This window comes from Cervus elaphus, chromosome 30 (assembly GCF_910594005.1).
Source record: "Cervus elaphus chromosome 30, mCerEla1.1, whole genome shotgun sequence".
In the NCBI taxonomy this organism is placed as follows: Eukaryota; Metazoa; Chordata; class Mammalia; order Artiodactyla; family Cervidae; genus Cervus; species Cervus elaphus.
In genome coordinates this window covers 67,711,238-67,731,138 of record NC_057844.1, presented here as the reverse complement: position 1 = coordinate 67,731,138, position 19,901 = coordinate 67,711,238, and the positions used below count along the sequence as shown (strand labels likewise).

The following is a 19,901-nucleotide window of genomic DNA, read 5'->3' as shown; positions in this document are numbered from 1 at the left end:
ATGCTTTTCTGTAACTCGCTTGCTTTTTCGATGATCCACCAGATGTTGGCAATTTGATCTCTGGTTCCTCTGCCTTTTCTAAAACCAGCTTGAACATCTGGAGGTTCACGGTTCACGTATTGCTGAAGCCTGGATTGGAGAATGTTGAGCATTACTTCGCTAGCGTGTGAGATGAGTGCAATTGTGCAGTAGTTTGAGTATTCTTTGGCATTGCCTTTCTTTGGGATTGGAATGAAAACTAACCTTTTCCAGTCCTGTGGCCACTGCTGAGTTTTCAAAATGTGCTGGCATATTGAGTGCAGCACTTTCACAGCATCATCTTTCAGGATTTGAAATAGCTCAACTGGAATTCCACTATCTTCACTAGCTTTGTTTGTAGTGATACTTCCTAAGGCCCACTTGACTTCACATTCCAGGATGTCTGGCTATAAGTGAGTGATCACACCATCGTGATTATCTGGGTCATGAAGATCTTTTTTGTAGAGTTCTTCTGTGTATTCTTGCCACGTCTTCTTAATATCTTCTGCTTCTGTTAGGTCCATAGCATTTCTGTCCTTTATCGAACCCATCTTTGCATGAAATGTTCCCTTGGTATCTCTGATTTTCTTGAAGAGATCTCCAGTCTTTCCCATTCTGTTGTTTTCCTCTATTTCTTTGCATTGATTGCTGAGGAAGGCTTTCTAATCTCTTCTTGCCATTCTTTGGAATTCCACTTTCAAATGGGAATATCTTTCCTTTACTCCTTTGCTTTTCACTTCTATTCTTTTCACAGCTATTTGTAAGGCCTCCTCAGACAGCCATTTTGCTTTTTTGCATTTCTTTTCCATGGGGATGGTCTTGATCGCTGTCTCCAGTACAATGTCATGAACCTCCATCCATAGTTCATCAGGCACTCTGTCTATCAGATCTAGTCCCTTAAATCTATTTCTCACTTCCACTGTATAGTTGTAAGGGATTTGATTGAGGTCATACCTGAATGGTCTAGTGGTTATCCCTACTTTCTTCAGTTTAAGTCTGAATTTGGCAATAAGGAAGGGGTTCATGATCTGAGCCACAGTCAACTCCCAGTCTTGTTTTTGCTGACTGTATAGAGCTTCTCCATCTTTGGCTGCAAAGAATATAATCAATCTGATTTTGGTGTTGACGATCTGGTGATGTCCATGTGTAGAGTCTTCTCGTGTTGTTGGAAGAGGGTGTTTGCTATGATCAGTGCATTCTCTTGGCAAAACTCTATTAGCCTTTGCCCTGCTTCATACCGTACTCCAAGGCCAAATTTGCCGGTTACTCCAGGTGTTTCCTGACTTCCTACTTTTGCATTTCAGTCCCCTATAATGAAAAGGACATCTTTTTTGGGTGTTAGTTCTAAAAGGTCTTGTAGGTCTTCATAGAACCATTCAACTTCGGCTTCTTCAGCATTACTGGTTGGGGCATAGGCTTGGATTACCGTGATATTGAATGGTTTGCCTTGGAAACGAACAGAGATCATTCTGTCGTTTTTGAGATTGCATCTAAGTACTGCATTTCGGACTCTTTTGTTGATTATGATGACTACTCCATTTCTTCTAAGGGATTCCTGCCCACAGTAGTAGATATAATGGTCATCTGAGTTAAATTCACCCATTCTGGAAGTAAACTGAGAACTTCCACATGTTCAAGCTGGTTTTAGAAAAGGCAGAGGAACCAGAGTTCAAATTGCCAATATCTGCTGGATATTTGAAAAAGCAAGAGAGCTCCAGAAAAACATCTATTTCTGCTTTATTGACTATGCCAAAGCCTTCGACTGTGTGGATCACAATAAACTGTGGAAAATTCTGAAGGAGATGGGAATACCAGACCACCTGACCTGCCTCTTGAGAAACCTGTATACAGGTCAGGAAGCAACAGTTAGAACTGGATATGGAACAACACACTGCTTCCAAATAGGAAAAAGAGTACATCATGCTGTATATTGTCACCCTGCTTATTTAACGTATATGCAGAGTACATCATGAGAAACGCTGGGCTGGAAGAAGAACAAGCTGGAATCAAGATTGCCAGGAGAAATATCAATCACCTCAGATATGCAGATGACACCACCCTTATGGCAGAAAGTGAAGAGGAACTAAAAAGCCTCTTGATGAAAGTGAAAGAGGAGAGTGAAAAAGTTGCCTTAAATCTCAACATTCAGAAAACTAAAATCATGGCATCTGGTCCCATCACCTCATGGGAAATCGATGGGGAGACAGTGGAAACAGTGTCAGACTTTATTTTGGGGGGCTGCAAAATCACTGCAGATGGTGACTGCAACCATGAAATTAAAAGACGCTTACTCCTTGGAAGGAAAGTTATGACCAACCTAGATAGCATATTAAAAAGCAGAGACATTACTTTGTCAACAAAGGTCCGTCTGGTCAAGGCTATGGTTTTTCCAGTGGTCATGTATGGATGTGAGAGTTGGATTGTGAAGAAAGCCGAGTGCCGAAAAATTGATGCTTTTGAAGTGTGGTGTTGGAGAAGACTCTTGAGAGTCCCTTGGACTGCAAGGAGATCCAACCAGTCCATCCTAAAGGAGATCAGTCCTGGGTGTTCATTGGAAGGACTGGTGTTGAAGCTGAAACTCCAATACTTTAGCCACCTCATGCGAAGAGTTGACTCGTTGGAAAAAACCCTGATGCTCGGAGGGATTGGGGGCAGGAGGAGAAGGGGACGACAGAGGATGAGATGACTGGATGGCATCACCGACTCAATGGGCATGAGTTTGAGCAAACTTCAGAAGTTTGTGATGGACAAGTAGGCCTGGCGTGCTGCGATTCATGGGGCCGCAAAGTGTCGGACACGACTGAGCTACTCAACTGAACTGAATTGTGATAGGATTAGAGATTGAAACCAAGTTCCCCTAAAACCTAGTTCCTCTGTTGAGTTTATGATTAAACTCTTTATCCAAAAATAGTTCCTTTTTCTTGTCCAACACCTGTTTTCCTCAAGATTGAGGAGTATTGAAGAGAAAAGGGGTATTGTAATCAAGCAGGATCCATGGGGCCTTCCTGGGGCAAGCCCTTCCTCCATATCCTCCTTTTTAGCTTCTCTCTAAAGTACCTAGATAACAGTATCTGATGTACATTCCTGAGTTGTTTTACAAATTTGAACCTCACCCCACCCCCCAACCAAAGGAAGATATTAACTACTTGATACTATGAGCATATAGCCTCCAGGCCTCCTGAAGCTTAAAGATTGATAATGTTAATCCGTGATACCATCAATCAATCACAGAACCGTGCATGAGCTGATTATATACCCTGCAAGCCCCTTCCCTTACCTGATCTTTAAAATTGCTTTGCTGAAACTCTGCAAAATTTAGGGTTTGAGGGGCACAAGTCACCTGTCTCTTTGCATGGCCCTGCAATAAACCTTTTTCTGCTTCAAACTTCAGTATTTTAGTACTGTTTGACCTCACTATGTGTCAGGTACATAAACTTGCTTTCAGTAATATGCCCTTTTTGTTTCAACAAACTTTATTTTTTTTAGCACAGTTATATAGTCACAGCAACACTGAGCAGTACAGAGAGTTCCCATATATCTATCAAAAAAAAGTTGCCTGCCATATCAGTAAACAAAAGATATTGCAGTCCTCAAGTCACTACATTATAGTTGTCCCAACAGTGTGCCCTGAGGGAACTCAGGATAGGAACAAAACACCCCCCATCTAGCAGTCAGCTGCCACAACCACCCCTGATGGCACACCCTGAGAAGACTTAAGAAGAGAAAGTATAGGATATAAGCCCCAGATTGTTGAGGTGCATATCACAGAAATGATTTCAATGGGCCCACACTTGCATCTTATATCTTCCCAGACACAGAAAAGTGCTAAGTTCCTTAACTTTGGGTATCTGATTTTCTTTAATTAACTGTAATCTTTTGGTGTTCCAACAACCTGGAGTTTTTGAAAGGTCAGGCATGTTGAGGCATGCCCCGGAAAAGTGCCGCAGGCAAGTTCCGGAGGCTGGCTAAACTTCCAGGGGCCAGCCCCCTGCAGCCTGGTCCAATCGGGTGCCGACATGGAGCCCTTGGACACCAACCGCCGCTGTAGCCCGCGCTTTCTTCCTTATATGGGAAGACCTGGCTTGGACGCCGGGCCCTGACTATAAAACCCCTCCCCACCCCTCATACCTCGCAGACTCCCTTCATCTCCTCACTCACCCGCCCCGGGAGTTCTGCCCGAGGGCGACGCTTAATAAAGGCCTTTACCACCGGTCCTTAGAGGCAGCTTTTTTCCTCCCGCGGCATTTTTTCCTAACAGTTTTCTTTTGCAGATACTCCTATATAACCTGGTGCCTCCCTTACCTCTTCAGAGATGTCTCTCAGAGCTATCTGAGAGGCCACATGGACTTTAAGTCCTCAGTTTTGTCTACCTAACTAAAACGTAATCCTTAACTTTTAGATTGTGTGTTTTTACTTTCAGTTGACATACTCTTTCCCCACAAATATGCACAACCTCCCCCATTATCAACAACGCCCATCAGATAGGTATACTTGTTATAAACAATGAACCTACACTGATCTGTCATTATCACCCAAAGTTCACAGCTTACATTAGAGTTCACTCTTGGTGTTGCACATTCTATAGGTTTGAACAAGTGTATAAGGACTTTTTTCCATCATTATTGTATAATACAAAGTAGTTTCACTGCAACAGAGAATCAGAACCATAACAGTACCCTTGGTCTCCTACCTTGCTCTAAAAGAGAAATGGACATTGAGGGTTAAGAAAGACCTGAGAAGTGGTTCCAAAATTTTAGCATCTGAATCACTCATGAAACAAGTTTAAAAATTCAGATTTCAGGATGACACTTCTTTCTTCAACCCAACCTCAACATAACCACAAGAGATTATAATCCTATGAGTAAGAAATGGGATTCATAATTTTACATGTTTAATCCATTTGGGAAATAAACCATGGCAATTTACAGAAGAAAATGTTATCTTACAATTGTTAAGAAATAAAAGGAAGGTGGCATAACTATCTTTCAGTATTTACCATTTACAAATGGCAACCTGCTCAACTATTCTTGCCTGGAGAATCCCATGGACAGAGGAGCCTGGTGGGCTACAGTCCATAGCGTCACAAAGAGTCAGACCCGACTGACTGACTAACACTTACTTACTTACTTACCTGCCAGACACTATTTTAAATGTTTCACCAGTGTGTCTGGTTCATTTAACGCTTCCCTGGTGGCTCAGACGGTAAAGCGTCTGCCTACAATGTGGGAGACCTGGGTTCAGTCCCTGGGTCGGGAAGATCTCCTGGAGAAGGAAATGGCAACCCATTCCAGTATACCCACTCCAGTATTCTTGCCTGGAAAATCCCATGGACGGATAAGCCTGGTAGGCTACAGTCCATGGGGTCACAAAGAGTCAGACACGACTGAGTGACTTCACTTTCACTTTCACCATCTGATGAGGTGGGTATGATGATCAGGTAAGCAGCAGAGGTCAGATCTGTACTCGGGGAATCTGGCTTCAGATGGGGTGCCATTCCACTGTACTACCCAACCAGGATGAGGGCGCAGTGTTGTATAAATGAGCCTCTGGCCATGGTGCTGGGAAAAACAACATGGTCATTGGCCTGCTATCTTGCATTCACTCCCATGGCCCTAGTAATCCAATAGCTCACTCAGAGGGACATGCCTTTCAGCAGGCAGGACCCCAATCTTGGCTCTGATAACCCTCCAAAGACAGGATAGTTAAAAGATCTGCCTCAACTCATCATAAGTGCAACTGTGTAAGAAAGGATAGAAGATAAGGATCAGAAAGCAGATTCAGAAGAATCCTTGAAGGATAGGGCTAAAGAATTACTCTTGAGAGCAGGAGGTGGGAGAGGTTTTTAAGCAAGTGATGGCATGGGTTTGTTTTAAGGGAAAGACTGGTAGCAGAAATACACATTGGGAATAAGAGAAGCCAAAAGTGTTAGGTGAGGACTGAAGAGGGATGGGGGGAGTTGGGGGGGTGGCGGGGAACACAAACTCCAGAAGCTTCCTTCCCTGTGGGCCCCACACATCCACACTCAGGAAACAGTTACTGAATGAATGAGTGACTCCAAGGGCATGTCCAAAGTTGGATCAATAGGATTTGATGTCAGCAGATGAAGGTGAAGAAGTCAAGGAGCACTGATAGCTGGATGCCTTCAGGACTGAATGGATAAGGATGCCAACAACCCCCCTAGCAATCAAAAGTCACCCGTAATAAAGTAGGAAAACATGCTCCAGATGCATGCCTATATAAAGAGCATATTTAGTCACTAAAATGACTTTTAAATGTCTGCTAGATCGAGTTAGCATGTTCACTTAATATTCGCTCAACCTGCAGGAGTTAAAGCCAGGTAAATAGGAGCCTGATGGCTGCTAGCCTCAATGTGTGCTGAAGATGTAAGTAGAGTTGCAGTTAGGGCACAGAGACTTCCCAGCTATGAGGCTCCTAAAAAGCTGCCCACAATTTCTGGACATATATTTCCTTATTTGTAAAGTAAGTATTCATATGATGCTTGCCTCATAGGAATGTTTGAGGATTAAATAAGACATATGTAAAAATGGTAACAGAAATTCTGAGCCCTCATGAGGCATTCAATAGGTGTGATTATCAGTAATGTCATCTCTAGATATATACCTAATATAAGAGATTTTTAAAAGCATTCATCTTTGTGTGTGTGTTAGTTGCTCAGGTGTGTCCAACTCTTTGAACCCCATGGACTGTAGCCACCAGGCTTCTCTTTCCAAAGGATGCTCCAGGCAAGAATACTGGGGAGGGTTGTCATTTCCTACTCCAGGGGATCTTTCTCATCTGGGGATAGAACCTGGGTCTCCTGCATTGCAGGTGAATTCTTTACTGTCTGAGCCACCAGGGAAGCCCTATTAATCTTTATAGGGATCTAAAAGTTACCTTCCTGTCTTCAGGTATCCCTAACCCCAACAGCATGAGGCCTTAACCCTGGAATGGGTGAATACATTAAGATCATCCCCATCCTCCTAATTTTAAGCCAGCTAAGGCTTTCACTCACATGTAGCCACACAGAATTTGCAGGGCCAAAATAAGACCAGTGTCCAGTCATTCAGTAGCCTACACTTTTCCACTGTACTGCAGGCATCCATCTTCACCCATGGTGGACACAGAAACACAGAAAATGTATACAGGGGCTTATCTTTCACAAAGAAGAAATCCATGGAGATATCTTCATGATAAGACAGGGTTCCCTGGCCCCATCAAAAAGTTGTAATAGGGAAGAACTCCATATTAGATCTGTTTCCTTTACTTTAATCTCTGTATTCTATTGCTTTTGCATAGAGTTAAGAACATTGCCTATAGCCTGAAATATAATGGACAGCCCATTCTCAAGGCTCTGATCTTTGAGGATATAGCACTTTTCCAGTCATACAGAGACTTTAAAATTGCAAAACAGAGAATAATATTTGTCTTGTTGGAGGTTCACAAGAAATTCATAGCCTATGGATATGGCCTATGGATAGCAGCAAGAACAAAGGATTATGACACCAAAAGTTTGCACCAACCAACCATGTCCCTCCCTCATCTTGCCTTTTAAAACACTTTGCTGAAACCCTTTGGGGACTTTGGGGTTTGAATAAGGCAGAAGCTAGCCATCTCCTTTCATGGCCCTGCAATAAACCTTGATCTGCTCCAAACTCTGACACTTAAATTCTTTTACCCTTACTTAAAGCACACAAATTTGTTTACAGTAACAAAGTCATAGGCAAGATTAGGATAAAGGTGATCCACACCACACAGAGAAGACAAAGTCTGGGAGACAGACAATGAGGTGTAAACAAAGCCTCAAATAGTCAGAAGACCAGAAGTGGGATGTCACACCTACAACACTAGCAAAGTCCAACAGCAAGAAGAAAGACTTTTCTTTCCTTTCAAGGATTCAGCCAATAAAAAGTTATGGACCACAATAACCCTCCCAACTTCCTTTCCCCTCTATAAAAGAGTTCTCCTTCCCTTACCCTTTGGGGACTTGCATGTGACTCACCATGGTTGCAGACACTGAATTGCAATTCTCTGCTTATCCCACATAAACCCACCTTTGCTGGAGAAATATCTGATAGTCTATGTGCTTTGGGTCAACAGAGAAAGGGAGTCAACACATTGGGGAACACCTGGAAGACTCTGAAGGACAAATTATCCACTTGAAACACCTGAATGGACACTAGTTGACACTTCTGAGGCTGACCAGATGCAGGACTATAAAGATCAAAAAAATCAAGAATAAACTACAGGAGATAAACTTATACTTGTTATACTATTTATTCCACTATAAGGAATTAGTTGTAAATTTTAATGCACCTATAGTCTGTTCTATATCTTGCTTGGAGCTGTAGTTATTGCATAAAATTGCCAAAACTCATCAAACTAAATGCTTAAGGGAAACAGAGAAAGAGCCCTGGCGAGCTCACCCAACCTCCATTTACAACATGTGGATTTCTGACTGCTAGTGAAAAACAACAAGATTAATACATATGGTATTCTGAAAATAATGTAAAGAATCTTAGTTTGAAATTAAACATTTGTATGTCAAGGCTGTATATTGTCACCCTGCTTATTTAACTTATATGCAGAGTACATCATGAGAAATGCTGGGCTGGAAGAAGCACAAGCTGTAGTCAAGATGGCCAGGAGAAATATCAATCACCTCAGATATGCAGATGACACCACCCTTATGGCAGAAAGTGAAGAGAAACTAAAAAGCCTCTTGATGAAAGTGAAAGAGGAGAGTCAAAAAGTTGCCTTAAAGCTTAACACTCAGAAAACTAAGATCATGGCATCTGGTCTCATCACCTCATGGGAAATCGATGGGGAGACAGTGGAAACAGTGTCAGACTTTATTTTGGGGAGCTGCAAAATCACTGCAGGTGGTGACTGCAACCATGAAATTAAAAGACGCTTACTCCTTGGAAGGAAAGTTATGACCAACCTAGACAACATATGGAAAAGCAGAGACATTACTTTGTCAACAAAGGTCCGTCTGGTCAAGGCTATGGTTTTTCCAGTGGTCATGTATGGATGTGAGAGTTGGACTGTGAAGAAAGCCGAGTGCCGAAAAATTGATGCTTTTGAAGTGTGGTGTTGGAGAAGACTCTTGAGAGTCCCTTGGACTGCAAGGAGATCCAACCAGTCCATCCTAAAGGAGATCAGTCCTGGGTGTTCATTGGAAGGACTGATGCTGAAGCTGAAACTCCAATACTTTGGCCACCTCATGCGAAGAGTTGACTCGTTGGAAAAGACCCTGATGCTGGGAGGGATTGAGGGCAGGAGGAGAAGGGGACGACAGAGGATGAAATGGCTGGATGGCATCACTGACTCAATGGGCATGAGTCTGAGTAAACTCCGGGAGTTTGTGATGGACAAGTAGGCCTGGTGTGCTGCGATTCAAGGGGTCGCAAAGAGTCGGACACGACTGAGCGACTGAACTGAACTGAACTGACTGATACCTTCATGATCACTAGTTACTGAAAGCCTAAACCATCTCAGCCCTCAGGCAGTTCACATCCCCCGTCATGTCATCAGCTTCTCTGACAAGAGCCTCCAGAGAGTCTGTCTTGACACCAGTGGCAGTTTCCACATCTGTACTCCCTTTGTAAGTGGACAGTTTGAAGTAGGAGATAGATGGACCCCAGGCTAGACAACTGGTGTTTCTCAAGAGAAGTAAAATTCAAGCTTTGTTCTCACCCAAACACTCCAACGCCAAAGCTAGTGGTAAAAGCTGAGCTCTGCTAAAGCAAAGAGATAAGGTGCCCACTCCTGAGGTCAAGGAAAACTTTCCCTTCCACACATGCACAGAAGGCTCCTTGGAGTTCAAAAAGGGAGGGAACTTCATCCCATAATAAGTATAGACATGCACCTATAGGCGTCTGCTGTGGGATCCATCTTGGCATAATCTTGGGGAGGGTTCAAGGACCAGTCAAGTGTGACGAAAGAAACGAGATAATTGGCCAAGTAAACGAAGACCCATACAATTGCACTCATCTCACACACAAGCAAAATAATGCTCAAAGTTCTCCAAGTCAGGCTTTGACAACACCTGAACCAAGAACTTCCACAGGTTCAAGCTGTATTTTAAAAAGGCAGAGGAACAAGAGATCAAATTGCCAATATCTGTGATCATAGAAAAAGCAAGAGAATTCTGCAAAAACATCCACTTCTCCTTCATTGACTATGCTAAAGCCTTTAACTGTGTGGATCACAACAAACTCTGGAAAATTCTTAAAAAATGGGAATGTCAGACCACCTTACCTGCCTCCTGAGAAACCTGTATGCAGGTCAAGAAGCAACAGTTAGAATTGGTCATGGCACAACGGACTGGTTCCAAATCAGGAAAGGAGTACATCAAAGCTGTATATCGTCACCCTGCTAATTTAACTTATATGCAGAGTAAGTAAGGCTGCTTAGAACCCAAAAGTCTCCAGTTCCTGGAGGAACCAGCCCCCCACCTCAAAAAAAAGGAAAACTGTTTCATTTTATTCACAGAGGGATAATTTACCAAATTGCTATAAGTCGTGAGTAACTTGAGGGGAAGGACTTCCTTATATCTGGAAAACAGATCAAAACCAATAACATTCCAGAAAAGAAAAAATAAATAAATAAATAAACATTATAACCACATTCACCAGTTTACTTGGTAATCAATACCTTTGTTAATTTCTTTAGAAGCCATCAAATTTTCCATTAGGATTTTTAATGTGGTACCAGTTCAGCAGTATCGTTTGAAATTTATAAGAGATGTGCACTTGTCAAAAAGCCCTATGAAGCTTCTTGAAGATGAAGCACCTTTTTGCTAAAGCATCAGAACTATCTATGAATAGCAGAGTTAAAAGGCACAGTTAAACACCTAATTATAATGTAATAACTAGAATTATGACTAGTAACATTTTATCAGGAGATACTCAAATTTTAGAACCTATATATAATTTCTGTTATGTTATATTTATATTTATATATTCATTAATTATATTTATCAATATTTATGCTTATATTAATATTTATATTGATTTATGTTTATATTAATATATTTATATTAATAATATTTTCCCATACTATATAATCTGAGGGGGTTAACATTCATCTGACAATGCTTCCTGTGTAATTTAACATACAAAGCGATCCTAGTTAAAATTTTTTTCTCTGAGATGGTTCAGAGGCTCTCTGAAGCAACCAAAAGTTAGCTGAAGTCAAAAGAACTTTGGAATTTGGTAGTAAGTTTGTAAAAAATATAAAAATGTTTTCAAAACATTTGGTCAGATAGAATCATAGTCCACTGTGCCCATCAATCCCACTACTGGACATGTACCCTGAGAAAACCATAACTGAAAAAGACACATGTATTCCAATGTTCATTGCAGCAGTCTTAACAATAGATAGGAAGTGGAAGCAACCTAAATGTCCATCGGCAGATGAATGGATAAAGAAGTTGTGGTACATATATGCAATGGAATATTACTCAGCCATAAAAAGGAACACATTTGAGGCTATTCTAATGAGGTGGATGAACCCAGAGCCTGTTATGCGGAGTGAAGTCAGAAGGAGGAAAACAAATATCATATTTTAATGCATATGTATATGGAATCTACAAAGATGGTACTGATGAACCTATTTGCAAGGCAGAAGTAGAGACACAGACATAGAGAACAAACTTGTGAACAAAGTGGGGGAAGGAGAGGATGGGACTAATTGAGAGAATAACATGGGAACAAATATATTACCACATGTAAAATAGATAACCAGTGGGAATTTACTGTATGACAACTCAGGGAGCTCAAACTGGTGCTCTGTGTCAACCTAGAGGGGTGGGATGCAGTGGGAGGTAGGAGAGAGGTTCAAGAGGAAGGAGACATATATATACCTATGGCTGATTCATGCTGATGTATGGCACAAACCAACATGATACTGTAAAGCAATTATCCTCCAATCAAAAGTAAATGATTTTTTTAAAAACAGAATCCTAGGTCACTGTGAATATTTACAAACAAATACAGATTGCTTAAAGGCAAGGAAGTTCACAAAATCTGTTATCAAAAGCAGTATTCTATGTAAAACTTATTTTCTTAGCAGAGTGGAAACAAGTCTCGTCCTGTACCAGCCTACTTTTAATAACAAAATCCACTTAATTAATTTTAACCTAACCTCAGCTCAACCATGTACAAAACTCCTTTTTCTACTCAAAATACATTACCTATTATATATTGAAATGTTTTTTTTATTATTTTTAGCAGCTTTAGTCACATATTTAAAATAGAATCCTCAACTCTTAAAAATCTTATTAATTCCTAGTGAAAACCAAGTGGCAAGTAATTGTGAACTGTTTATCATACCAGCTCTTCCTGATTGGAAACCTATGGTTTAGTTTTCCTTTCCGAACAAGGCAAACAAAGGTAGGGAAACTTAGACCTGCCCAGCAACAAATGTTCCAATATTTTGTCCTATTTGAAATGGCACAGATAGTCAATGAATTCTTATCATTCAACTTTAGTTTCAGGTTATCAAAATCTGGAGAGATTTGAGATGACAGCTTCAAAACATAAGTATTGCTATAGAGTTTGCCTTTTATCATATCAAGTTATTTTTCTTGTTGACAAGTGCCTATGTTAATCAAACTAACAAGCTTAAGTTAGCTTCAATAGTACATGATTCAGAACTAAATTTTCCCCAGATCATATGAACCTGCAATATATTTGGCCAATGTTTTAAAGATCTGCAAGTAGTATTTAACTTGTAAGGGTTTACTTCTAAGTCAATTAAGTAGAGCTCATTTATAAATTAATTTTTACATAAGCATGGAACCAGAGATCTCAAGTTTTTCTGCTTGAATTTAAAAAGGCCTTTCTGTCAAAACTTCCCTGGTGGCCCAGGGTTAAGAATATGCCTGCGAGTGCAGGAAACAGGGGTTTGAACTAAAAGCTGGTTTTTTGAAAAGGTAAAGCTAAAAGATGGTTTTTTTGAAAAGGTAAATAAAATTTACAGACTATTAGCCAGACTCATCAAGAAACAAAGGGAGAAGAACCAAATCAACAAAATTAGAAATGAAAATGGAGAGATCACAACAGACAACTCTGAAATACAAAGGATCATAAGAGACTACTACCAGCATCTATATGCCAATAAAATGGACAACTTGGAAGAAATGGACAAATTCTTAGAAAAGTATAACTTTCCAAAACTGAACCTGGAAGAGATAGAAGATTTTAACAGACCCATCACAAGCACAGAAATCGAAACTGTAATCAGAAATCTTCCAGCAACCAAAAGCCCAGGACCAGATGGCTTCACAGCTGAATTCTACCAAAAATTTAGAGAAGAGCTAACACCTATCTTACTCAAACTCTTCCAGAAAACTGCAGAAGACGGTAAACTTCCAAACTCATTCTAGGAGGCCACCATCACCCTAACACCAAAACCAGACAAAGATGCCACAATGTCACTCATTATTAGAGAAATGCAAATCAAAACCACAATGAGGTATCATTACACGCCAGTCAGGATGGCTGCTATCCAAAAATCTACAAGCAATAAATGCTGGAGAGGGTGTGGAGAAAAGGGAACCCTCTTACACTGTTGGTGGGAATGCAAACTAGTACAGCCGCTATGGAAAACAGTGTGGAGATTTCTTAAAAAACTGGAAATAGAACTACCATATGACCCAGCGATCCCACTTCTGGGCATACACACCGAGGAAACCAGATCTGAAAGAGACACATGTACCCCAATGTTCATCGCAGCACTGTTTATAATAGCCAGGACATGGAAGCAACCGAGATGCCCATCAGCAGATGAATGGATAAGGAAGCTGTGGTACATATACACCATGGAATATTACTCAGCCGTTAAAAAGAATTCATTTGAACCAGTCCTAATGAGATGGATGAAACTGGAGCCCCTTATACAGAGTGAAGTAAGCCAGAAAGATAAAGAACATTACAGCATACTAACACATATATATGGAATTTAGAAAGATGGTAACGATAACCCTATATGCAAAATAGAAAAAGAGACACAGAAATACAGAACAGAGTTTTGAACTCTGTGGGAGAATGTGAGGGTGGGATATTTCAAAAGAACAGCATGTATACTATCTATGGTGAAACAGATCACCAGCCCAGGTGGGATGCATGAGACAAGTGCTCAGGCCTGGTGCACTGGGAAGACCCAGAGGAATCGGGTGGAGAGGGAGGTGGGAGGGGGAATTGGGATGGGGAATACGTGTGAATCTATGGTTGATTCATGTCAATGTATGACAAAACCCACTGAAATATTGTGAAGTAATTAGCCTCCAACTAATAAAAAAAAAAAAGAAAAGAAAAAACTACAGGCCAATATCACTGATGAACATAGATGCAAAAATCCTTAACAAAATTCTAGCAAACAGAATCCAACAACATATTAAAAAGATCATACATCATGACCAAGTGGACTTTATCCCAGGAATATAACTATTCTTAAATATCTGCAAATCAATCAATATAATACACCACATTAACAAATTGAAAGATAAAAAACAAATTATTATCTCAATAGATGCAGAAAAAGCCTTTGACAAAATTCAACATGCATTTACGATAAAAATTCTCCAGAAAGCAGGTATCGAAGGAACAGACCTCAACATAATAAAAGCTATATATGACAAACCCACAGCAAACATTATCCTCAATGGTGAAAAATTGAAAACATTTCCCTTAAAGTCAGGAATAAGACAAGGTTGCCTACTCTCACCACTACTATTCAACATAGTTTTGGAAGTGTTGGCCACAGCAATAAGAGCAGAAAAAGAAATAAAAGGAATCCAGATAGGAAAAGAAGAAGTAAAACTCTCACTGTTTGCAGATGACATGATCCTCTACATAGAAAATCCTAAACACTCTACCATAAAATTACTAGAGCTAATCAATGAATACAGTAATGTTGCAGGATATAAAATTAACACGCAGACATCCCTTGCATTCCTATACACTAACAATGAGAAAATAGAGAAATTAAGGAAACAATACCATTCACCATCGCAATAAAAAGAATAAAATACTTAGGAGTATATCTACCTAAAGAAACAAAAGACCTATACACAGAAAGCTATAAAACACTGATGAAAGAAATCAAAGAGGACACAAACAGATGGAGAAATATACCTTGTTCATGGATTGGAAGAATCAATGTTGTGAAAATGAGTATACTACCCAAAGCAATCTATAGATTCAATGCAATCTCTATCAAGCTACCAACGGTATTTTCCAGAGAACTAGAACAAATAATTTCACAATTTGTATGGGAATACAAAAAACCTGGAATAGCCAAAACAATCTTGAGAAAGAAAAATGGAACTGGAGAAATCAACCTGCCTGACTTCAGGCTCTACTACAAAGCCACAGTTATCAAGACAGTATGCTACTGACACAAAGACAGAAATATAGATCAATGGAACAGAATAGAAAACCCAGAGATAAATCCATGTACCTGTGGACACCTTATCTTCAACAAAGGAAGCAAGGATATACAATGGAAAAAAGACAAACTCTTTAACAAGTGGTGCTGGGAAAATTGGTCAACCACTTGTAAAAGAATGAAACTAGAACACTTTCTAACACCATACACAAAAATAAACTCAAAATGATTCAAATGAATTCTTTTTAATGGCTGAGTAATATTCCATAGTGTATAAGTACCACAGCTTCCTTATCCATTTGTCTGCTGATGGGCATCTAGGTTGGGAGGGGGGATCGGGATGGGGAACGCATGTAAATCCATGGCTGATTCATGTCAATATATGGCAAAAACCACTACAATATTGTAAAGTAATTAGCCTCCAATGAATAAAAATACAAGGGAAAAAAAACCTTTAAAAAAAATAAATTTTAAAAATTTTTAAAAATTTAAAAAAAAAACTCAAAATGGATTAAAGGTCTAAATGTAAGACCAGAAACTATAAAACTCCTAGAGGAGAACAGAGGCAAAACACTCTCCGACATAAATCACAGCAGGATCCTTTATGACCCGCCTCCCAGAATATTGGAAATAAAAGCAAAAATAAACAAATGGGACCTAATGAAACTTAAAAGCTTTTGCACAGCAAAGGAAACTATAAGTAAGGTGAAAAGACAGCCCTCAGATTGGGAGAAAATAATAGCAAACGAAGCAACAGACAAAGGATTAATCTCAAAAATATACAAGCAACTCCTGAAGCTCAATTCCATAAAAATAAATGACCCAATCAAAAAATGGGCCACATCAGCAGATGAATGGATAAGGAAGCTGTGGTACATATACACCATGGAATATTACTCAGCCATTAAAAATAATTCATTTGAACCAGTCCTAATGAGATGGATGAAGCTGGAGCCCATTATACAGAGTGAAGTAAGCCAGAAAGATAAAGAACATTACAGCATACTAACACATATATATGGAATTTAGAAAGGTGTTAACGATAACCCTATATGCAAAACAGAAAAAGAGACACAGAAATACAGAACAGACTTTTGAACTCTGTGGGAGAATGTGAGGGTGGGATATTTCAAAAGAACAGCATGTATACTATCTATGGTGAAACAGATCACCAGCCCAGGTGGGATGCATGAGACAAGTGCTCGGGCCTGGTGCACTGGGAAGACCCAGAGGAATCGGGTGGAGAGGGAGATGGGAGGGGGGATCGGGATGGGGAATAAGTGTAAATCTATGGCTGATTCATATCAATGTATGAAAAAACCCACTGAAATGTTGTGAAGCAATTAGCCTCCAACTAATAAAAAAATTTAAAAAAAAAAAAAAAGCTAAAATAAAAGAAACAGGTGTAACATGGAATCCATCTTAGGCCAACAGGTCTAACATGGATCCCCCTGGGGTCCCCTAGGTGGTCCCATAAAAAGGAAATATCAGAATATGTAGGAAAGATGAGAAGATTGTGTTCTCAGCACAAAAAATCTAATAATTACCAAAGTGTGATCAAAGCCCAAAGGCTGAGACCCACCTAGTTAATAGCCTCAGCTACTAGATGGAAAACCTGAAGTTTCAGGGACTTCCCTGGTGGTTCAATGGTTAAGAGTCTGAACTTCCACTGCAGGGAGTGTGGGTTCAATCCCTGGTTGGGGAACTAAAATCCCAGCAGGCCCTACAGCATGGCCTAAGAGAGTGGGAGAAGAGTTTCACCTCTGAGCCCTTTTTCATCTATGTTTCCTCCCAGCTCAAGGACCTTCAGTGCTTTCAAGAACAAAGGACTCCCGGGCAGGACCATAATAGTGAAGAAAAAATTGGATTTCATGTTAGACCTGTTTCTTTTATTTTAGCTTTTGTATTCTATTGATTTTGCTACAAGCTGATCAGGAAAGGGATGTCTATAGTTCAAAGTATACATAATGGCCCAAGTCTTAATGTTAAATTAAAATACCTCTGTTTAGCTCACAGGAAACATCCTGACCCAGACCATCTATGAATGGCTGCAGGACAAAAGATATTAACACATCCCCTCTCAGAGGAAACTAGGAGATATTTGCAGTAACTTAGGACCTTTGGGGGTTTCCCAGGTGGCTCAGTGATAAGGAAACCACCTGCCAATGCAGGAGATGTGGGTTTGATCCTTGGGTGGGGAAGATCCTGTGGAGAAGGAAATGGCAACCCTCACCAGTATTCCTGACTGGGAAATCACATGGACAGAGGATCCTGGCGGGCTACAGTCCATGGGGTTACAAAAGAGTCAGACATGACTTAGCAACTCAACAACAAATGGCCTTTCTACTTTACCTCCTCACTTCCCTCCTTTTTGTTCTATAAAAGAAACTAGTGTACAGATCTTGGTAAGATGGTTTTCTAGGACATTAATCTGCAGTCTACTCAGACTTCTGACTTTCCAAATAAAGTGACTAACCCTTGCCCAAACAACCCCTCTCCCAATTTACTGGCCTGTCCTGGGGCAAGGAGAAGGAGGTCTAACTAGGTAGCAGGACCACCTGCTTCAAGACCATGTACCACTTCCCTAAAGGCTAGAGGTAAGACCCCACAGGCTTCAGGGACCCCATCCCCAGAGTTGTCCTCAAAGGAGAAAGCAGAACTACTAGCAATTAAGGAAATGCTCAGTCGCTCAGTAGTGTCCGACTCTTTGCGACCCTGTGGACTGGAGCCTGACAGCCATGGACAGGCTTCTCTGTCCATGGGATTCCCCAGGCAAGAACACTGGAGTGGGTTGCCATTTCCTACTCCAAATTAAGAAAAGGGGCTGGCCAAATAGATTCTTCAGTCGGGGCTGTGTGTCCCAGGCAAAGGCAAAATGTGTTCAAGAATACTGTTTGCATTAATTAAATACAAAATAACTGTTTTTCACCCACATGAAATTTGCCACAACCAAATACCGGGATGTACAGTAACAGGTGTACCGGGAGAGAGGGAGACATGGTCATAGACACAGGGAAGAAGGGGCCGGGTGAAGTTGGAACTCAGCTGTCACCTAAGGAATATGGGGAAAGGCGGGGACATTATTGGAAGATAACAACAGTCCAGGGCCCTAATTAGATAAAGGAAGCTGTTCATAAGCTGCTTGCTTGGAGGGTAAACGAGTGCAACTTTAGTTCAGAACTGCGAACTCCGGAGCTCTAACTGGGGAAGCCGGCTAAGGATGGAGTGTGGGGATCCAGTCCTCCAGCTGGGCGCTGACTCTCCCAGGGCAGCGTCCCAGACTCCCGCTCCCGGGCACTGGAGGCCAGCGGGGCTTCGAGTGAAATGAGATGCGCCCCAGACACCAGGGCCTTGGCACCCTCCCCACCTCCGTCAGGTTCCCGCCCGCCGCGCTCGCCCAGGCGCAGGCAGAAATCACGCAGCCGGCGTGGGAGGGCTCCACCAAAAGCAAGAAGGCGGGCAGTAGGAGCGCCAGCGGAAAGCGCTCCCTCGTCCCGACCCCCGGTCACGGGAAAAGCGCCTGCAGCTCAGGCAGTGCACTCACCAGAATACCAGGCGTGAGCAGAGGTTCGCGTGCTGCAGCGGGTTGGGCTTCCCCTCCGGGAACACCTGCAACATCTTGCTGGCCGAGGGTGCGGCTGCGGGTCGTGGCGGTCCTTGCAGTCGCTGCCGCTGTTCCTGTAGGGCCCGACAGAGACGTTGGAGACCTGGCCGCCTCGCGGGTCTGCTTGGCGCGAACTGAGAACCACCTGCGTCTTTGGGAGCGGAGTGCCAGCTGCCTGTCCGTCCCCGCCCTCGCTCCAGGTCGCCCGCTACGCGCCTCTGCCACAGCTGAGGAGTGCCCGGGGCGGAAGCCATGGGGGCGCCCCCCAACCCCCACGCCCAGGCTAGGGAGGACACTGAAAGGAGCCACGCAGGTGGAAGGCAAGGCCATGAGGGCAGCTGATAGAGGTGGGTAAGTGAATTACCCGCCACACTGGGTCCTCCCAGACGCCCCAACCTACTCACCTGACTTCAGACTCTAGCAAAGTGCTTGCTGTGAGCCCAGGCACCCACCGAGGAGGGAGCACCCACAGAGGGAGCATAGACTTCGCCACCCCTAATGCTTAGAAACGCCCCCTTCAGCTGTGGATAAGACCTAGAGAAAGCTGGTAAAAGGAGATAGCAGCCTGACCTCTGGGCAAGCTGCCCTCATCAGTACCAAAAAAGGGCACTGTGGGAGAACTGTAGTGGAGCAGCCCCTTTCCCAGGGTGTGTGCGCCTCCCCACGCCCTTTTCCTCTGCTGTCTCTTGTAGAAAAGCTTTACTTTCCCAGGCCTCCCCTGAGCCACAAAGGCCAACTCAGGATTAATGATTAAAATAATGTGAACATATTATCAAAACATATTTAAACAGTAGATCAGCCATGTAACAGTCTATAGTTCCTCCCTGAAGAACCTAGTAACAGTGTCTGATGCATATCTTGAGTTGTTTTGCTAAAAACCCCACCA

The 19,901-nt window shown here is 41.9% G+C and overlaps 1 protein-coding gene across 1 annotated transcript in view; it reads right to left on the bottom strand.

Moving 5' to 3' along the window:
- Positions 1 to 19,035, bottom strand: part of LOC122687098 (ATP-binding cassette sub-family C member 4-like) — a 324,734-nt gene extending 305,699 nt beyond the window's left edge. The window contains exon 1 of the mRNA XM_043892538.1: positions 18,956 to 19,035. Coding sequence (XP_043748473.1) covers positions 18,956 to 19,029 — 74 coding nt within the window. The 5' untranslated portion in view covers positions 19,030 to 19,035. The remainder of the gene's footprint in view (positions 1 to 18,955) is intronic.
- Between the last annotated feature and the right edge of the window lie 866 nt (positions 19,036 to 19,901).